This window comes from Camarhynchus parvulus, chromosome Z (assembly GCF_901933205.1).
Source record: "Camarhynchus parvulus chromosome Z, STF_HiC, whole genome shotgun sequence".
In the NCBI taxonomy this organism is placed as follows: Eukaryota; Metazoa; Chordata; class Aves; order Passeriformes; family Thraupidae; genus Camarhynchus; species Camarhynchus parvulus.
In genome coordinates this window covers 38684143-38699953 of record NC_044601.1, presented here as the reverse complement: position 1 = coordinate 38699953, position 15811 = coordinate 38684143, and the positions used below count along the sequence as shown (strand labels likewise).

At 36.8% G+C, this 15811-nt stretch overlaps 1 protein-coding gene across 2 annotated transcripts in view; it reads right to left on the bottom strand.

The window, feature by feature from the left end:
• The window catches only part of TTC39B (tetratricopeptide repeat domain 39B), a 76515-nt gene that overhangs the window by 39150 nt on the left and 21554 nt on the right, over window positions 1-15811 (bottom strand). For both annotated transcript variants that reach the window (XM_030968446.1, XM_030968447.1), the window contains exon 2: window positions 11384-11418. In XM_030968446.1, the coding sequence (XP_030824306.1) occupies window positions 11384-11418 (35 nt within the window). The remainder of the gene's footprint in view (window positions 1-11383; window positions 11419-15811) is intronic.

Below are 15811 nucleotides of genomic sequence, written 5' to 3'. Positions count from 1 at the left end.
TTTATGGTAAGCACTGAAAAAAAAAATTCTTGCCAATGCAAGGCAGACTTTATTCCTTTGAAGGCTCACTGTCTTTGCTGTTCCAGAACTTCACCAATGCATGCGATATTCTGTGTGCTGAACATTCATTTAAAAAAACCCAACTGGCAGCGAAATTATGCAAAACTGTGCTAGCCAAATTTGCAAACAGGAAGAAATTACTTTAAAAGCTTGGTATAATAAAATGTACCCAACATCACGCAAATTTAAAAAGAAAGAAACAAACAAAAATAATAAAAAACCCCACCAGAAAACACACAACTGACAAAACACCCCCTAAACGGTCATTTAGTTTAAATTACATTAGGTTATGTAGCTTGGTATTCAGGCAAAACCATCAGGGTAACACACTTATTTTCACTTATTCCTCCCTTAGGACTTCCTTACACTGTATTTGAAATCTTATTCTATAGCAGAGAGAGACAAACAGCATTATTATTACCCAAGCCCTTCCTTGGTGCTACCTTCAATTTGAATTTTTGGAGACAACTATCCACCCACAGAGCTGGGTGGATATGCACAATGCAAAGACCATGGTAGAAAGCAATTCAGATTAGTGTTGTTGCACCTCCCTCCTCAACACTACCTGACTATGAGAGATAGCAGCATTTAGCCAGCTAGTTGTATCTTTATCAGTGAATTTTGGGCTCGTTGCCACAATACCAATGGACCTGCCCATACAATCCTTTGAATGATCAAGCCAACTCACCACTAGGGCATTTTTCCTTCCTTTAATAGCACTGGGGGGGTTGTTTCATTGCTTGGGGGTTTTGTTTATTGTTGGGTTAGGATTTTTTAAATAGTTTCTTCTACCTCACATTACAGTTGTGGCAGAAAAGATGATTCAGAGCAAAAAGAAACAGTAGCTAGGTGATATTACACATTTGTATACATAAAGAGAAAGAACGGAAAACTATTTTTCAAAACAAACAGCCGTGGAAAAAGAGCTGGAGCTCTCAGAAAAACAGTGAGAAGGGAAGAGGTAACTGAGGGAGAAAAAAGGAGATAGCTGCTCCTATTGAAAACCAACTATTATTAAAATAATATGCATCGAAATCAGCTGAGAATGACTTCACAGTTTTTATCTATACTTTAGCATTGTGAAAAAAAGGTGAGGCTGATAGCTTTTCATAGACTACTGGAATTTCAACAAGAGAGGATTTTAATTGATCCATTGCTATACATTAACAGGTATAATGTTACATGTAATGTAACAACAAGGCAAGGGCAAGGATGGCAGACACAGCTATGTCTCACAGACCAGAAGCTGGGCATAGGGAAAACCAGCTAGTATTTTAGGAAAAGTGTTTACCCTCTCTTTCTTTTTAGAACTAGAAGTCTCAGTCTTAGCTCTTCTAAACTAAACAGATTTACCTACAAGTGACAACGTTGTATTTTAGGAATTTTAGCTGCTCACAGCAACAGTAATGCATTTGTTATGCATTACAGGAGTATTGCAGTGGGGGCGATGATTTTTAGCATTGTAGGAGGTTGAGGTTGTATAGGTGATCAGAGCCATGGGTTCGGGTTGAGGCTATTAGTAGGACCAGCCCTGTGCCTTCTTTGCAGCTGGAGAATGTTAGTATGAGGATGGGTAGGATGGTAGAGGCTGATGATTGTACTTGGATAGGTCGTATGGCTAGGGCAATGTACATGGACAGTATTATGCTTTCCAAACGTAGTAGGGCTGAGATTAGTAATGCTGTCTTACAAATGAAATGCATTAAAAGACCACCAAACAAACAAAACCTTTCTATAAAAAAAAATTCCTTCTTAGAAGTCTCATCTGATCATGAAATTTAAATGTCAGATCACCATGTGTCAGGAGACGAATGTTTATTTGCTTTACATTCTGCATGTAAGTTTTGTTTGCAATCTCCACCTTAAGAGGGCATGCATTGGACCGCCTTCCAGTCAGAAAGCAGCCCAGCACCCACAGCGCTGCCTCATGGGAATCTAACAATTGACTACAAGAAAGCGATCAAGAGGTTCAGCTTCCAAATATTTCAGTGACTGAGGGGGTGGGGACAGATGATGAGACAAGGAACTTTCCTGGTCGTCTGTCTTATTAAAAACATGGATTTTGCTTATCTACATATCTCTACCAATGCAGCATCTGAACATCACAAGAAAATACTGATTGGTGTATATCCTCACATACTACTCTACAGGGGCAACAAAGCAACAGAATAAGCAGGAAGGAAGAAAATCTAGGCAAAATTGACCATCTGCTTGAATCTCAGGTGCCACAGGATATATTGCCAAGACGAAGCTCATCTTGCTGGCTCACCATCAACCCACCACTGCCAACAGTCTTCTACTCTGAAAATAACACAGGCTACATTTCAAGCCACTTTTGTATCTTATTTGTATCTTTAAAAAGAAACATGAGCATAGCCAAATGTTCCAGTTTTTGACTGATCATTATCCAGATTCAATAAGCCAATAATCAATTTACTTCAAGTCAGGTGTTTTTTTATCATCTGAGAAGCATCAGCAGCTTTATATGACAACAAGTTCTTAAGTTCAACAGCAGATTGCATTGCACATGGACAGAAAGAGAGACCCAAATTTGGAATAAGGACTCACCCATATTGTGAAAGCAAGATACGCCAACTCCTTAGGTTACTATTTACCCACCTGAATAGGGATAGACAGTTTATCTGATCACTAAAATGATTAAAAATAATCATATTTAAGTCTTATCAAGCCACTCCAGCATGAATTTGACCCTAAATATATGTAAGCTTAAAAACTGCCAAGAAAACAAAAAAAAACCAGATCACAGGCATTTAGAATTGACCACAGTCTGCCTGAGAAAGCAGAAAAATCAAGTGTCAGTATTGGTTTGCAGGTAGAAGAAAAATCCGATTTACTATTTCTATTCTAAATTTCTATTCTGTTCCACACTAATGGGAATACACAGCAGTATAAAAGATTGTCAGATTTATTGAATGGGACTCAGTGGTTAGCTAGTATTTTTAGATGCAAGTTTTAACATGAGATCTTTGCAGGTAAACTGAGAATTTACTATATTTGCATACTCCTTATCAGACTAATAGTTTGTATCAAATAATCAAGCTGAAGTCAATGCATGCAATATGGTGTACAAAAATGATCACCTGAATATGGCAGAGAGCGATACTGCCAAAACTTAATATATAGCGTGTAGACACAGACAAGTAGATGTCCACCATAAAAAAAAAATACATAATTTTGATCTGTTCAACATTTCTGCTAGAAAATAGGTCCAAATATGGCAGGCATACTGACAAGAAAATAGGTTGAGAAGGAACCTCCTTGGAGAGCTAGCATATATGAATAATAATGACAGCTCACTAGCAGTTTTACATTAAATGAATAAAAATTTCACTTATCTTGCTATGGGGAAAAAAAATCATGCTGCAAGTAGGACACCAGATGAGGCCAGATGTTTATGGGACTAACACTGCGTCACACAAATACTGGCCTAGATCCAAAGAGACAATTAGGACATCATGATTCTAGCAAGACACTCTTCTAAACTTCAAACCAATTTACTTGTATTTATTACATTGTGAACTTACAGCCTATGCTGGAGATATTCTGAACTAAACTGTCTAAAAGCACACAGCATTATACTTAACACACAATACTTTGAAAGCACTGCATTGCATCCCATGAAATAAATTATTTACGTTTAAGTAAAAAATTATATAACCTCAAATGGTTAAATGAGCACAGCTACCAAGAGCAGAACACACAGTTTATAAATGGAAAAAGTAGCTTTAAGTCTGATACTGTCCTTAAATTACCACATTTTAAAGAATGGCATCTCAAAATACACACCTTGCAGTGTTCTACAACCTACAGTATCTGAGCTGATTAAGCACTGACATCAGCAGAGAAGCTTCTGCTCTCTAAAAGCATTGTTCACCACTGCAAAGTGCAGAGGAGAAACAATTATTTCATAATCCTATTGAAGATATAGTTTTCCCTTTATCTTCAAGGAAATCTATATAAAAATAACAATGTTGTATTTTGACATACATTCTAAAGCAAATTTTCACAGACAAAATCCCATAAATCTTACTACCACATTCATGATTTCAAGAACTATTAGGCAGAGATAATATACTTACAGGATTAATTCAGTTAACTTCAGGTATGTAAATATAGTCCTTGTGTAAAAATAAGTGCTGCTTCTTTCACTCTTTTCCACCGTGCGCACACACACACACACCAAAAAAAAAAAAAGGCAAAAAGACAAAGAAAAGCATAAAGAGAAAAGTGATTCTGTTTTATTTCTCAATATCCATGAGGTTTCATTAATGAGTTATCAAGCAAAAAGAATAAAAGTTTCCATGCCAGCAGCTGACAACAGAGGCACTCTCCACAGTCGAATTCAAAAGAAATGTCAGTGAAAGTGGCAGCAGCTACAGTCAATGCTGGAAGCTGATGCCTCTGCAGGAAGAGGATGCTGGGAGATTCTACCAATCTGTGCTGCAGCCTAATTCTAATCCATCTCTCCTAACTGCAAAATGGAGACATGAGGAACGCAGAGTAATTTATATTTAAAGACAAAAAAGGAGTCACCTTTGTATTTGCTGAATGCAAAAAAAAAAAAAAAAAAGACACAATTAAAGTCAGACAGAAAAGGAAAAGTATGCTAATGAAACTGCAGTAAAGTATGTTAAAGCAACTGCAGGAAAACTAGATCAAATATATGAGAGTTCATAGCAAGAAACACTGAAGAAAAATAACTGGCTCATGCTTGATTTTCTTTATTTAACAGTACTCAAACATCCCTTTTTTTTTAATTAACCCTTCAACATTCTTTCCCCCAGAAATCCAAATTTTTAGCTGGAGTTCTATGACCAAAACAAATCACTAACACAGAGAGCTGTTAAAAACAATTCTCTTCATGAATATCAGCTGCCACAGAAGAAAGTAGGAGTCAAAAGCAAAATGGCTACAACACGGATAGTTTTATCCCCCTTGGTCTAGTCTCTCTAGATGAGATATGATGAAAGTTCAGTACATGGGAGCTAAGCAGCAGAAAATTAAACAATGTCCTCCACTATTACCTTCAAAAGGTATTCTTTAAAGCTGTATCAACTGAACTAATAGTACCTAGTTCTAGCTATGCTTACTGTTATTTACTCACAAAAATGAGTAAAATGGAAACTGCAGGTTTGCATTTACTTATTTCAGGTACATGCGAAATAGGTATCAGCAGTAATACTTCAAACCCAATTTATTTAAACAATGTACTTTTGTTAAAACATTCTTATTTGTAACATACTAGGAAAGAATTGCACAGTATTTTCTACAACACCTGTGGGAACCAAGAGCACCTATGATCAGGTGGAAAAGGTTTCATAAATTTTGTAAACCTTTCAAAGAGATGAAATTGACACCTGTAATTTATGGACAACAGCCCCTTTAAAATCAGGACATTCTACCTTTTCCATAAAACTTGACCCAGTGGTGTTAAAGACCAAGGAATTGACAGATACATATCAAAGTTCTCCACCATGTCATTTGAAGCAGTACTTATGCATATTGTCAGTTAATATACTAACAATATTAGGGGCAGGGAAAGTAAAAGTGCTAAGATTTCTGTGACCTTGTCTACACATGAAGAACAGACAAGTTTGAATCGAGGCTGCCCAGTTACAAAGAAGTCAACTCAATTTCCCCACAAAACATACAGTGTTCTGTTTTTAACAGGATAAGTTTCAAACTCCATATGTGACGGCTCAGAAACTACTTTCTAGAAAAAGCTGAGTGAGTCAGGAGAACATTTCCACAAAGCTGACTAAAAGAAGCTTTCTGTCTGCAAATACCAGCCCATGCTCAAACATTTTCCCCTGAACTTAGAGGCAATTGAACTTATACACATACACTAAACCTTCCACACAGATTGATTCCCAAAACACTCTGTGACAGCATTTAATCATTCGGGAAGGGGATGGGAAGGAAGGGGTGGACATGACATAACCAAATCAAACACCAAAGCAACACTATAAAAAAACAGGACATTTTTTTGTTTGTTTGATTGCTTGAAATAAACAAGCAAGCAAATCTGGGTTTCAGACTGTTTTCCTTAAAAACAATCCTGCTTCTCAACAAATTCTGCCTAATTTATTATTTTTCTTCATTGATGAGTTAAAATTCATCTTTCCATTTTCTTGTCTAAAGCAATTACATCTTATTGGTTGCACCACAAATCCAAAAGTGTACATCACTTTCCAAGTCTCAGAAGTTTATCAGAGAAGGCAATTCCTGAGCTGCAGGGCTACAAATAGTGTTATGCAGTCTTTATTAAAGCACAGAACAAACATTACTTTCCTGAAAGACCTTTAAAGAAAGAAAACAGAGATATCATCATGTATTCCAGCATAATATCAAGATTCCAACACAACACTTAAATAAATTCCAGAAGTCTCCAGAAAGTTCCACTCTAAAAATGATGTGAATTTAAAGCCACAACGTTAATTGATTTGTAATGAAAGAACAAGCCACAGAACAGCAAAGAAATATTTACTCTCAAGTAAGACAGATTTCTTTTGGTGAACGTGAAAAAATAGAAAAACATGCTGTACTATCTTTTTGTGCACCACCTTTTCAGCAAAGGCTTGCAAAAATAACAGGGTGTGGAAAACATACAGAGTTTTGGGCACTTCTGTGGTTTTTTTTACTTTGGGTTTTTGTCTACCTCCTCTCCTCAGTTTCTAAGGAGCTACAAACACAAGTGGAAACACACATTTCAAAGTGAACAGAAGATCCCAATACAAATAGCACAGTGTGGCCTGACATCTTCTACTGAAATACAAGCACAAAGAAATCTTAAAGCACAGGAAAAAGGTGTAGTGGGAATAAACAGGTGTTTACACATGAAAATGTGTAACCATGAAAATGTATAACCAATGGAAACCTCTCCTAGTTTAAAAATCTATAATCTTAGAACTGTTTGGGGCGAGGAAAGATTAGAGAGATACGGCTGCTGTATCATTACTGCTCTTTCAAATCTTGAAACTCACAATATAAAGTAGCTAGTGGGTCATATTTTTATATTTATGCAGCTATGAAAATATCTTCTAGACACAAAAACTGCCTTTACTCGAACTTTTTGCTAGTAACCTTGAGGGTCAAACATAAGAAAATAAAATTTTGATGACTTAAATTATCACAGCTGCATCTCACCATCTCAAGAAAATGCCAGAATGTGAGTTTAAACTTATGAAGAGACAGGAACTGTCCCTAAAAGTTGTTGGCTCGCTGAATTAAAATTTGAATTTTGAGCCATTTCCTTAACTGTTCAATTTCATTCACTGACAAAACACGCACATGTGCAGGTATAACTGAAATCTTAACTACACATCTAAGATTACAAGGATAACCTGCTCTAACTTCCTTAAACACTTCTGGCCCTTAATCTATCACCCCAGTAATACCACACAGAGCTGCTTTGGCAGGATCAAGGATTAACAGTACACAGCTTCAGTTAGGCAAAGAAAATGCAAAACAGAATCAACAATGTCTGTCTCATTTTGCTGAAATTGATAAAGACAAAAAATCCCAGGAGTTCCATTCTTGATCAAAAATCATCTGTCTGCTTTGCTTGCAGAATGCAAGCTCCCACTCTTCCAATACTTAATGTTTTAAACATATTTAAATGAGATCTCACTATCTTTCCACTGATGACATGACACAGGGTCTGGTGTCTGAAATTTCTAGAAAAATAGCCAACATGAAGACTTCCTCTGCATATGAGCTGCTTGAAGTCATCAGGCAGATTACTGTGTTTCTTCCCAAAAACTACGACAGAGCACCTTCATACAGAGCATCTCCATAACCACACAGCTATCATAATAGAGCAGTTGCTCTAAATGCTGCAATTCATTTACATAAGCCTCTGATATTGGTTTAGCAAACAAAGGCACTATCTGTGCCTTTATCTCAAAGAGAAAGCCTGCATGGCAGTCTAAGGCAGATTGAATGGACAAACACAACTTGATGCTACCTATTCCTTTCACATGACATTTGACAGATGACATTTTAAGTAAAAGTCAGTAAAATGAGATGGACAGAAATACAAACAGAATTAATATTTCATACATGTTCTAAACAAATTGAGAACTTCAGAAGATAAAATATATACAGAAATCAAAATAGCAGTGGCAAGGTCAGTACATGCTAAGCACAATACAGTGATGGTTAAAAACTGTTGAGAACTCAAACCATTTTCAATCTAGCTGTAAAGCCAAAGACAATATAATTTAGAAAATTACACTTTGACAACAGAAAACATGAATATCTGCAAAGATATTCAAAGAGATTTTCAGAATTGTCTACAAAGAGATTTTCAGAATTATTTGAGTAAAAATTAGGGTAGCAGAAATATTTTGAAAAAAATCAAAGAAGTAGAGAATTATCTTGTTTAGTGAGACTGAAATTAAAGTTGTAGTTTTTCCACAGTTAGATTTAGGTATTGATGAGGCATTTTTACCAAGCATTAAATAAAAGAATAAACCACAAACAAATCTGCTCCATCTATGTATGTATATCTATGTTTTTGTATCTGTAGATGCTTGGCAAGCACTAGGTAACTCAGACAAACACACCCACCCAGCCCAAAACTTGGAAGCAGACCCTCCAGTGTAAAAATGGTAAAAAACAGCCTACCACCACAAAACTTCTAGTCAGAGGCTTCAGCTTCCACAACAGAAATCACAGCTTGTCTCTAGTTATTCAGCTCCTTCTACAACAGAATATGCCAATCAAACTAGCTCTGAGTTAACACAAACAGATAATGGTGAATTTACTTTGACATACATTCCACCTATTATCTTTCGAAGGTTGAAGATGGTCTATGAAGTGTTACTATCAAACCAGTACTTCGAAAACTCAGTTACTTTTGTTGGCAGAGAAGATATTAAATGCTAGTGGTTGCTTTAAGTAAAATAGCAGAGTGACCTACTGTAATAGTCTTTCTTCACCTTTAGTACCAGAAAACAAAATTCACAGTAAATAACTCTGTTTAAAGGTTTCTTCATGCCTCTACAAAGCAAGCATTTTGTGATCATTACATGTTTTGGAGTTGCTGTTTATATCTACAGTAACTGCCACGAGTAGAAGATGACAAAAGAATCTAGACAGACAATCTAATACTTTTAAACCACTGGAGCAAAGACTGATTTTCTCCTGGGCCTGTCCTCAGACATGACAGCCAGCACATGGGATTTAAGGAAGGATTTTACTATACTAAGGTAACTTACTGCCCTTTCAACATCTAACCTGCACAATCTGGTATCTGTCGGTAAGCAATAATATTAAAAGAACAAAGCCAGTTGAAGTCAAGTTGGATTAGCAAAACCATTCACTAACATCTACTGGTGCAAAATACAGAGCCATGTTATACATATTTTACACTAAGAATTGCAGAGTGGGGTGTGAAATACGTGAAGATCTGGTTGTTACACATTCTTTCCCAATTCTCTAAATCACCATGATGATCTGACAGAATCTGAACCAAAACTGATCTCTAAAGTAAATATGAGCCTTTGTTGACCCAACTCCCTATAAAAAAAGGTCCATTTTAGTCAAATTCAATAAGATATAACTAACTGCAACAAAGCACTCAAACCAATGCCAGGCATCTCATCACAGACCTCTAACAATGCCACTTTCCTATCCAAAATAAGGGAGAATGAAACGCTGACACAGAAAAATTATGAATGTGAATATTAACAGCAAAATCAGAAAAACAGACACAGCTTCCCAGAAGCTTAAACCTTGAGCCATTCATTGCGTCAATATAGTAATGAAAAAACTACAATTAATTCTCTGTTCATAGATAGAGAAAACTCAGGAACAACCAGTATGGCATTAGATTTACAAAGGGCTTTCCCTCAGGCAAACTACTAGCATCATTTGAAAACTACAATCAAAGCATTTCAAGAAAGATAAGATGGAAGACTTTCAGAAAACTTTCCAAGATATTTTTTTCAGTTTCTTAGGCATGTTTTTTTTTAAATAGCCATATCTTTGAAAGAATTTGAGAAAGGGGAGTCTAATCCAGTGAAGAATCCTGCCCAGATACAAAAGAATATACACATCCACTATGTTCAATGTGATGTTAAGTAACAACACAGTTTTTTGTCCCATTAATATTCTCTCTATCATCTTTCATTGACTCGTCTATACAATGCTTATTGCAGATGGAAGCAATACCAGCCAGAATAAACTGACACCTAACTTCTGTTATAAAAAGTGTACCTGTAAGACAGCCATGAACTGTCTCTCTTCTAAAACAGACACTCAGGAAGAACAAATCAAAGCTCTGCATGCCAAAAATAAACAACCATGCCCAGCTCAGACATCAACAGAAAAGAACAAAACCACTTTCTCGTGAAACAAATGAACATTGGATAAATATTCTCATATAGTGTTTCAAAGTTACTCTTGTCCCTGTCCCAGGGGAAAACAGCAGCTGAACAGGTAAGTTACCCAATCATGGACAAACTGCAAGGCAGTCAAGGAAGAATAAGTAATCTTTAATATGAAGAATTCCCAACTTGAACATATCAGGTTCTTGTTTCCTTCTGAGTGTCAAGAAACAATGCTTAATTTTTCTCAGTTCTACACAGATCAGACCTTACTATTCTAGGTAAGATACAAACAGAGGGTCTGGCAATATGTAAAATACAATTTTCCAAGACCATGGATGCTTTGGCCATGAAGTTCAGTCCAAACCTACTGCTGGGTCTAGAAGTGTTTTAGTGATCTGAGGTTATCAGCAGAAGTCACTTCCTCATGTGTTTCATGGCATAAAAATGCAATAAAATCCTGGAGAAAAACTAAAACCACTTAGAAACAGCATAATGTGTTTTCATCACAGACAGGTGTTGCTTTGGCATGAGATCTCACACCAGAGAAATTACTATCTCACTTCATTAGGGGAAAACATCTGTGCAGCAGTATAAGACAGAACAACTTCCATTTTGAAAATCTTGCTTAGATGGTCTTGCATAACATATGATCCAAAATTTTCCCAATAATGTTAAGTGACTATACTTTTTCACCATGCAAAAATGTCTAAAGCTGTCAGTATGTAACTCAGTTACTAGATTTCTGGTTTAATTCCTTACAATTTTCACATTTGTTGACAAATACTTCATCATATATATCAACCTAATCGTACTTATGTTTCTCAACTCTTGACAACTTTAACTGTTCTGAAAAATGTGAATGCAGTCAGTGCATATAAAATTGTATTTCCCTAAAATGGTGTGCACACAGTATACTATTTCTGTATAAGGAGCTTCAACAAACACACATTAAAAAAAATTCTACTTACACGGGGATGTTTTCATAGGCATCTTCAAAGTTTTCCTGCAGAAGAAAAAAAGAAGTTTCAATCTAACGTGGATATGTTTTGTAGCACAGCAGAAATTTACCATTACCAGATAGCACTTCTACAACAGACAGTAATCACTGGAATAGTCACAGTCTACTGACTGTTTGCTAAGCTTTCACTGCAAATCATTATAGAGAGATATTTCCTATGGGCCTACTACATCAGACCAGAGCTGAATTAAACCAAAGATGTTTTCCTTTTTAGATTCTAAGCTTCCTCCATGTAAATCACAGAAGGCAATACAGGCTTATGCCTCAGGAGTCTGTGCAGCACACATCAGGATGCACTAGCTGAACAGTATAATCTACCCACGAAACAAAAGGTGCATATACCTGATATGCAGGTTGGCCAGAGTACGTACAAGAGGTCTGGAATGCATGACAGATAGCATGCACATACAGCCAGCTCCCACATTAAAAGCTGTTATGTGAACAGCTTAGTCCAGAAACCTAGAAGTTGTTTCTTTGCACCTAGATTCAAAGCTCTTTCAACCTAGATTCAAATTTCAAATTGAAATAAAGGAAGAAATGCACAAATGTAAAATGAGCAGAACAGCTTAGCTCGAAGATCATTTATTTCTGTATCCAGTTTCCAGAATTGGGCTCTAGAAGTGTGCAGCAAGAACGAATGGGCTACAGCGCTCCCTCACAAATCCCTCTCCACCTCACACTTTCCAGCCTCTGGCAACTCTGGGTATTCAAGGCCTAAATACAGTCTGAGCGTCGTGTGATTTTCAGTAGATCTCTGTTCCTTCCAAATACCAGTCTCCTCAAGCGCATGTAGACTCTGTTTTATTCATGAGTTATAAAATTAGAAAGGAATTCCATGAGCCTGACACCCATTCTGTGCAAAATAAGAATTTCTACTTGAATCTGGCTCCAGCTACCTTTGTTTAACAATTCCTAGTTTTATTTATTCAAAAACAATAAAGAATCAATTTGTAGTTACTCTTTCCTTAAAATTTTGAAAGCTTTTGTTACATCATCCAACTCACCTCTCTTCTGAGCCAAAGACTGCTACTTTACTCAGACACTCTTCAATCAGAAACTTTTTCCCACTTGTAACTATGTTCTGTTATTTCCTTAAGAAAAACTGGAAGCATGATGGAACAGATTTTTAATATATCCCAGGAAGATACCTGGAGGAGACTAACCCCCATTTCCGCACAGCCCTTTTCAGTTAGCTGTAGAGAGTCATAAGATCTCTCCGGAGTCTGCTCCAGGCTAAACACTCTCAGCTCCCTCAGGCCTTCCTCACAGGATTTGTGCTCCAGACCCTTCACCAGTTCCATGTCCTTCTTTATACATGCCACAGCACCTCACTGTCTGCCTTGGAATGAGGGGACTAAATCAGAACACAGAATTTCAAGAGTGGTCTCACCAGAGCCAAGTACAGGGGGAACTTAAAAGAACTCGGAAAAAGCCAATTAAATGATCCTCCTGATCTGTGGAGAACTGGAGTTTCAAAAAGCTGAACAGAAACCAACAGGAACATCCTGAACAGAAATTCCGTTACCTATGTCTCACCCCAGACACTGACAGCAGTCACCAGTCTTCTAATAAACGCCTTCACTAAAGACTACCTGCCTCCTTTAGACACTTACGGAGACAAAAGAAGAAATTCAGCAGAATAAACAAGCAAAACACACTTATATAGCTCTTGGAGCACAAATCCATTTCTCCTAAGAGAACAAACCTGAAAAGCAAAAGTCCTATTAAGTACTTTTAACTGTCAAGTACTCAATAAAGAATAGTAATGACTGGAAATTCACATGGAAAAATGTGATGTGACCCTTTTGCAGGCTCTTTCAAACCGTCATACAAGGGCAGCACCTACATACAGGAAGAAACAGAGAGAGAATTTGCACTCTATCTAGCTAAACACCTCCTTTGCCTGGTGGCTTCTGAGTTTTGACTGCTGTCATTCACACTGTTCAAATGGCTGTCCAAACATTTAAAAGGATGAAGTACAACCTTAGTCTTTTTCACCAAACACCAAGGCATATGCATAGGGAATAGTCACAGACTTTCAAGGGACTCCTCAAAGGTGTTAAAAACAAAATCACTGAAGGCAGCTTCTATGTTAAAAAAAAGCAAAACAACAGAAGCCAAAAAGCCAATCCATAGGTTTTTCTGAAGTTTCCCATGTCTTCCTATTCCCACTGCATGCAAAACGGATATTAGAAAGTCTTCAAATTGATATCTTGGTCCCATTTCCACAGACTTATACAAGTTTGCAGTTGACTTTACAGACCCTCAGAAAAAAGACGGGGGCCGTAGAAGAGAAGCCTAGCCATTTTCTACTCCATTCCACGCCCATTACAACCAAAAAGTGACATCATCCTAATGTGTAAAGTAAAGGACTGAAACAAAGGTAACCAAATAGCTCCTCCCTGATCAAGTTCTAGGAGTGATCACATTCCTACCACAAAACAAATTATTTAAAAAGTACTCAGAACATATTCACTTTTTTCCAGTAGTCTGTTAAAATGTACTTGTAAATTAAGTCTGTTCAACAAAAAAATTGAGTGAAGCATTGCATAAAATACACAGCATCTTAAAGGCCTAAAGGTGTATTTCATATACAAAAGTGTACATATATGCATATGTCAATACAAAAAATAAAATCAAGTGATTGATAAAGTTTGTCTACTCTTCAAAGTATGTAAGGAGACCAAAAACATGGACAGACACATTCTTGTGCATTCAATTAAAGCCTAGTAAGGTTTCTATTTTCAAGTGCTCATTCCAGCACTGCAAGTTGCAGCTGACACAGCTGAGAAGCCACAACAGTTTCCAGAGGTGCTCGTTCATTTCAGTCTACAGCAAAGCAGGCTATTTAATGCAAGGGAGGTGTTTTTACTTAGCACAAAAAAAGGGCATTGTCAGGCATTGGCCACAGCAAGTTCTTCAAGACTGAATGTGACCTCCACACTTTAGCACAGAACACCATTTCCATTATTTACATGGCTGAAGAGACTGAAGTGGATGCAGTCCTTTATTAATTTCCTTCACCTGATCCAGGTTTGTCCTGCAGTAGGTCCCAAAGATCCTACTCCAGTATGTCCTTGCTATAATGGTGTCCTGTCCACAGGACATACATACAGCAGAAATCTTCCGGAAATATAAACTGTAGTTAAATGCACAAAAAGGACAATAAAGCCTTTTTTAAGACACTCTGCTCAGAAAAATAAATACAGGAGCACGTAAACTAGCACCAAGAGAAACAGCTTGACAACTATCTTGCTCAATACAATGCTGGTTAATGCTGCAATCCACAGGTTTTTAGAGCACTTTTTCCAGAGTACACATCAATCCAAGAATTTAAAACACATAAATATATGTAAAACTGCCACTAGATGGCATGACTCAGATTTTTCCACAGATATCTGAAAATCATCAGCACAAGATTTATCAAAATAGAGCTGTCTGAAAAATTGTGTTTCTTGAATTGCAGTCTTTCGTTTTGTTTGTTTGATAATTGCACTATTTCTTCAAATCTTTGTGATGCATCCTTTTCAAGATGCAATCAGGCTAAAAAACAATTAAGTTTACACAACTTAGAGATGCTAATATGTTTTGTGACGAAAAGAAAGTGAAAATCAGTCAGAGACATAAATGGACACAGCGTACTAATGCAGAAAAAGGGGAGAGTTCCTGCACTCTAGCAAGAAACCACTCACAGCAGACACTTCACCTCTCAAGCTTCACAAAAGCAGCATGAAGGGATGGTTCTTTAACTAATATAAGAACATCTACCTAACACTTTTGTTCTAATGCACTGGAAGAAAGAAGAAACAACTTGCTTTGCTTATTAGAGATTCTAGCATCAAATGTGAACTCTACTTTCTTCCACATTCATCATAAACCAACTCCAAGGAAATTTCAGACTACATCCTGTGACTCCTAAACTGTTTTTTTAACTTCACTAAATGTTTTATCAAGCTAAGCATTTAAACACTGCTCTTTTCCAAGTGAAGCAGGCCAATTTGATCAATCTAAACTATTCCTTTAAAATTCAGATTTATTATAAGATATGACTACCAAGTAGGGCATGAAGCATCTAGGTTCTCCCCACTGAAAACAACATTACTTCAAAAAACTAAATCCAATAGTATCTAGATACAGCAGACACAATTCGGAATTCATACTGATTGGGCAAAGGAAACAAGGCCCCACCAAAAGTGTTATCTCAAAAATATAAACATAACATGAATAAGGGTCCTTATTAATTCAAGAGATAAATGAGACCACATAAAATAATAATGAATTCCCACCCAGCATTTAATACTACCCAGCACTGCTCTACCACATTCCTTGTCCTTGTCACAGCTTTATTTTGTCAGTATTAAATAAAGAATAGTTTTAA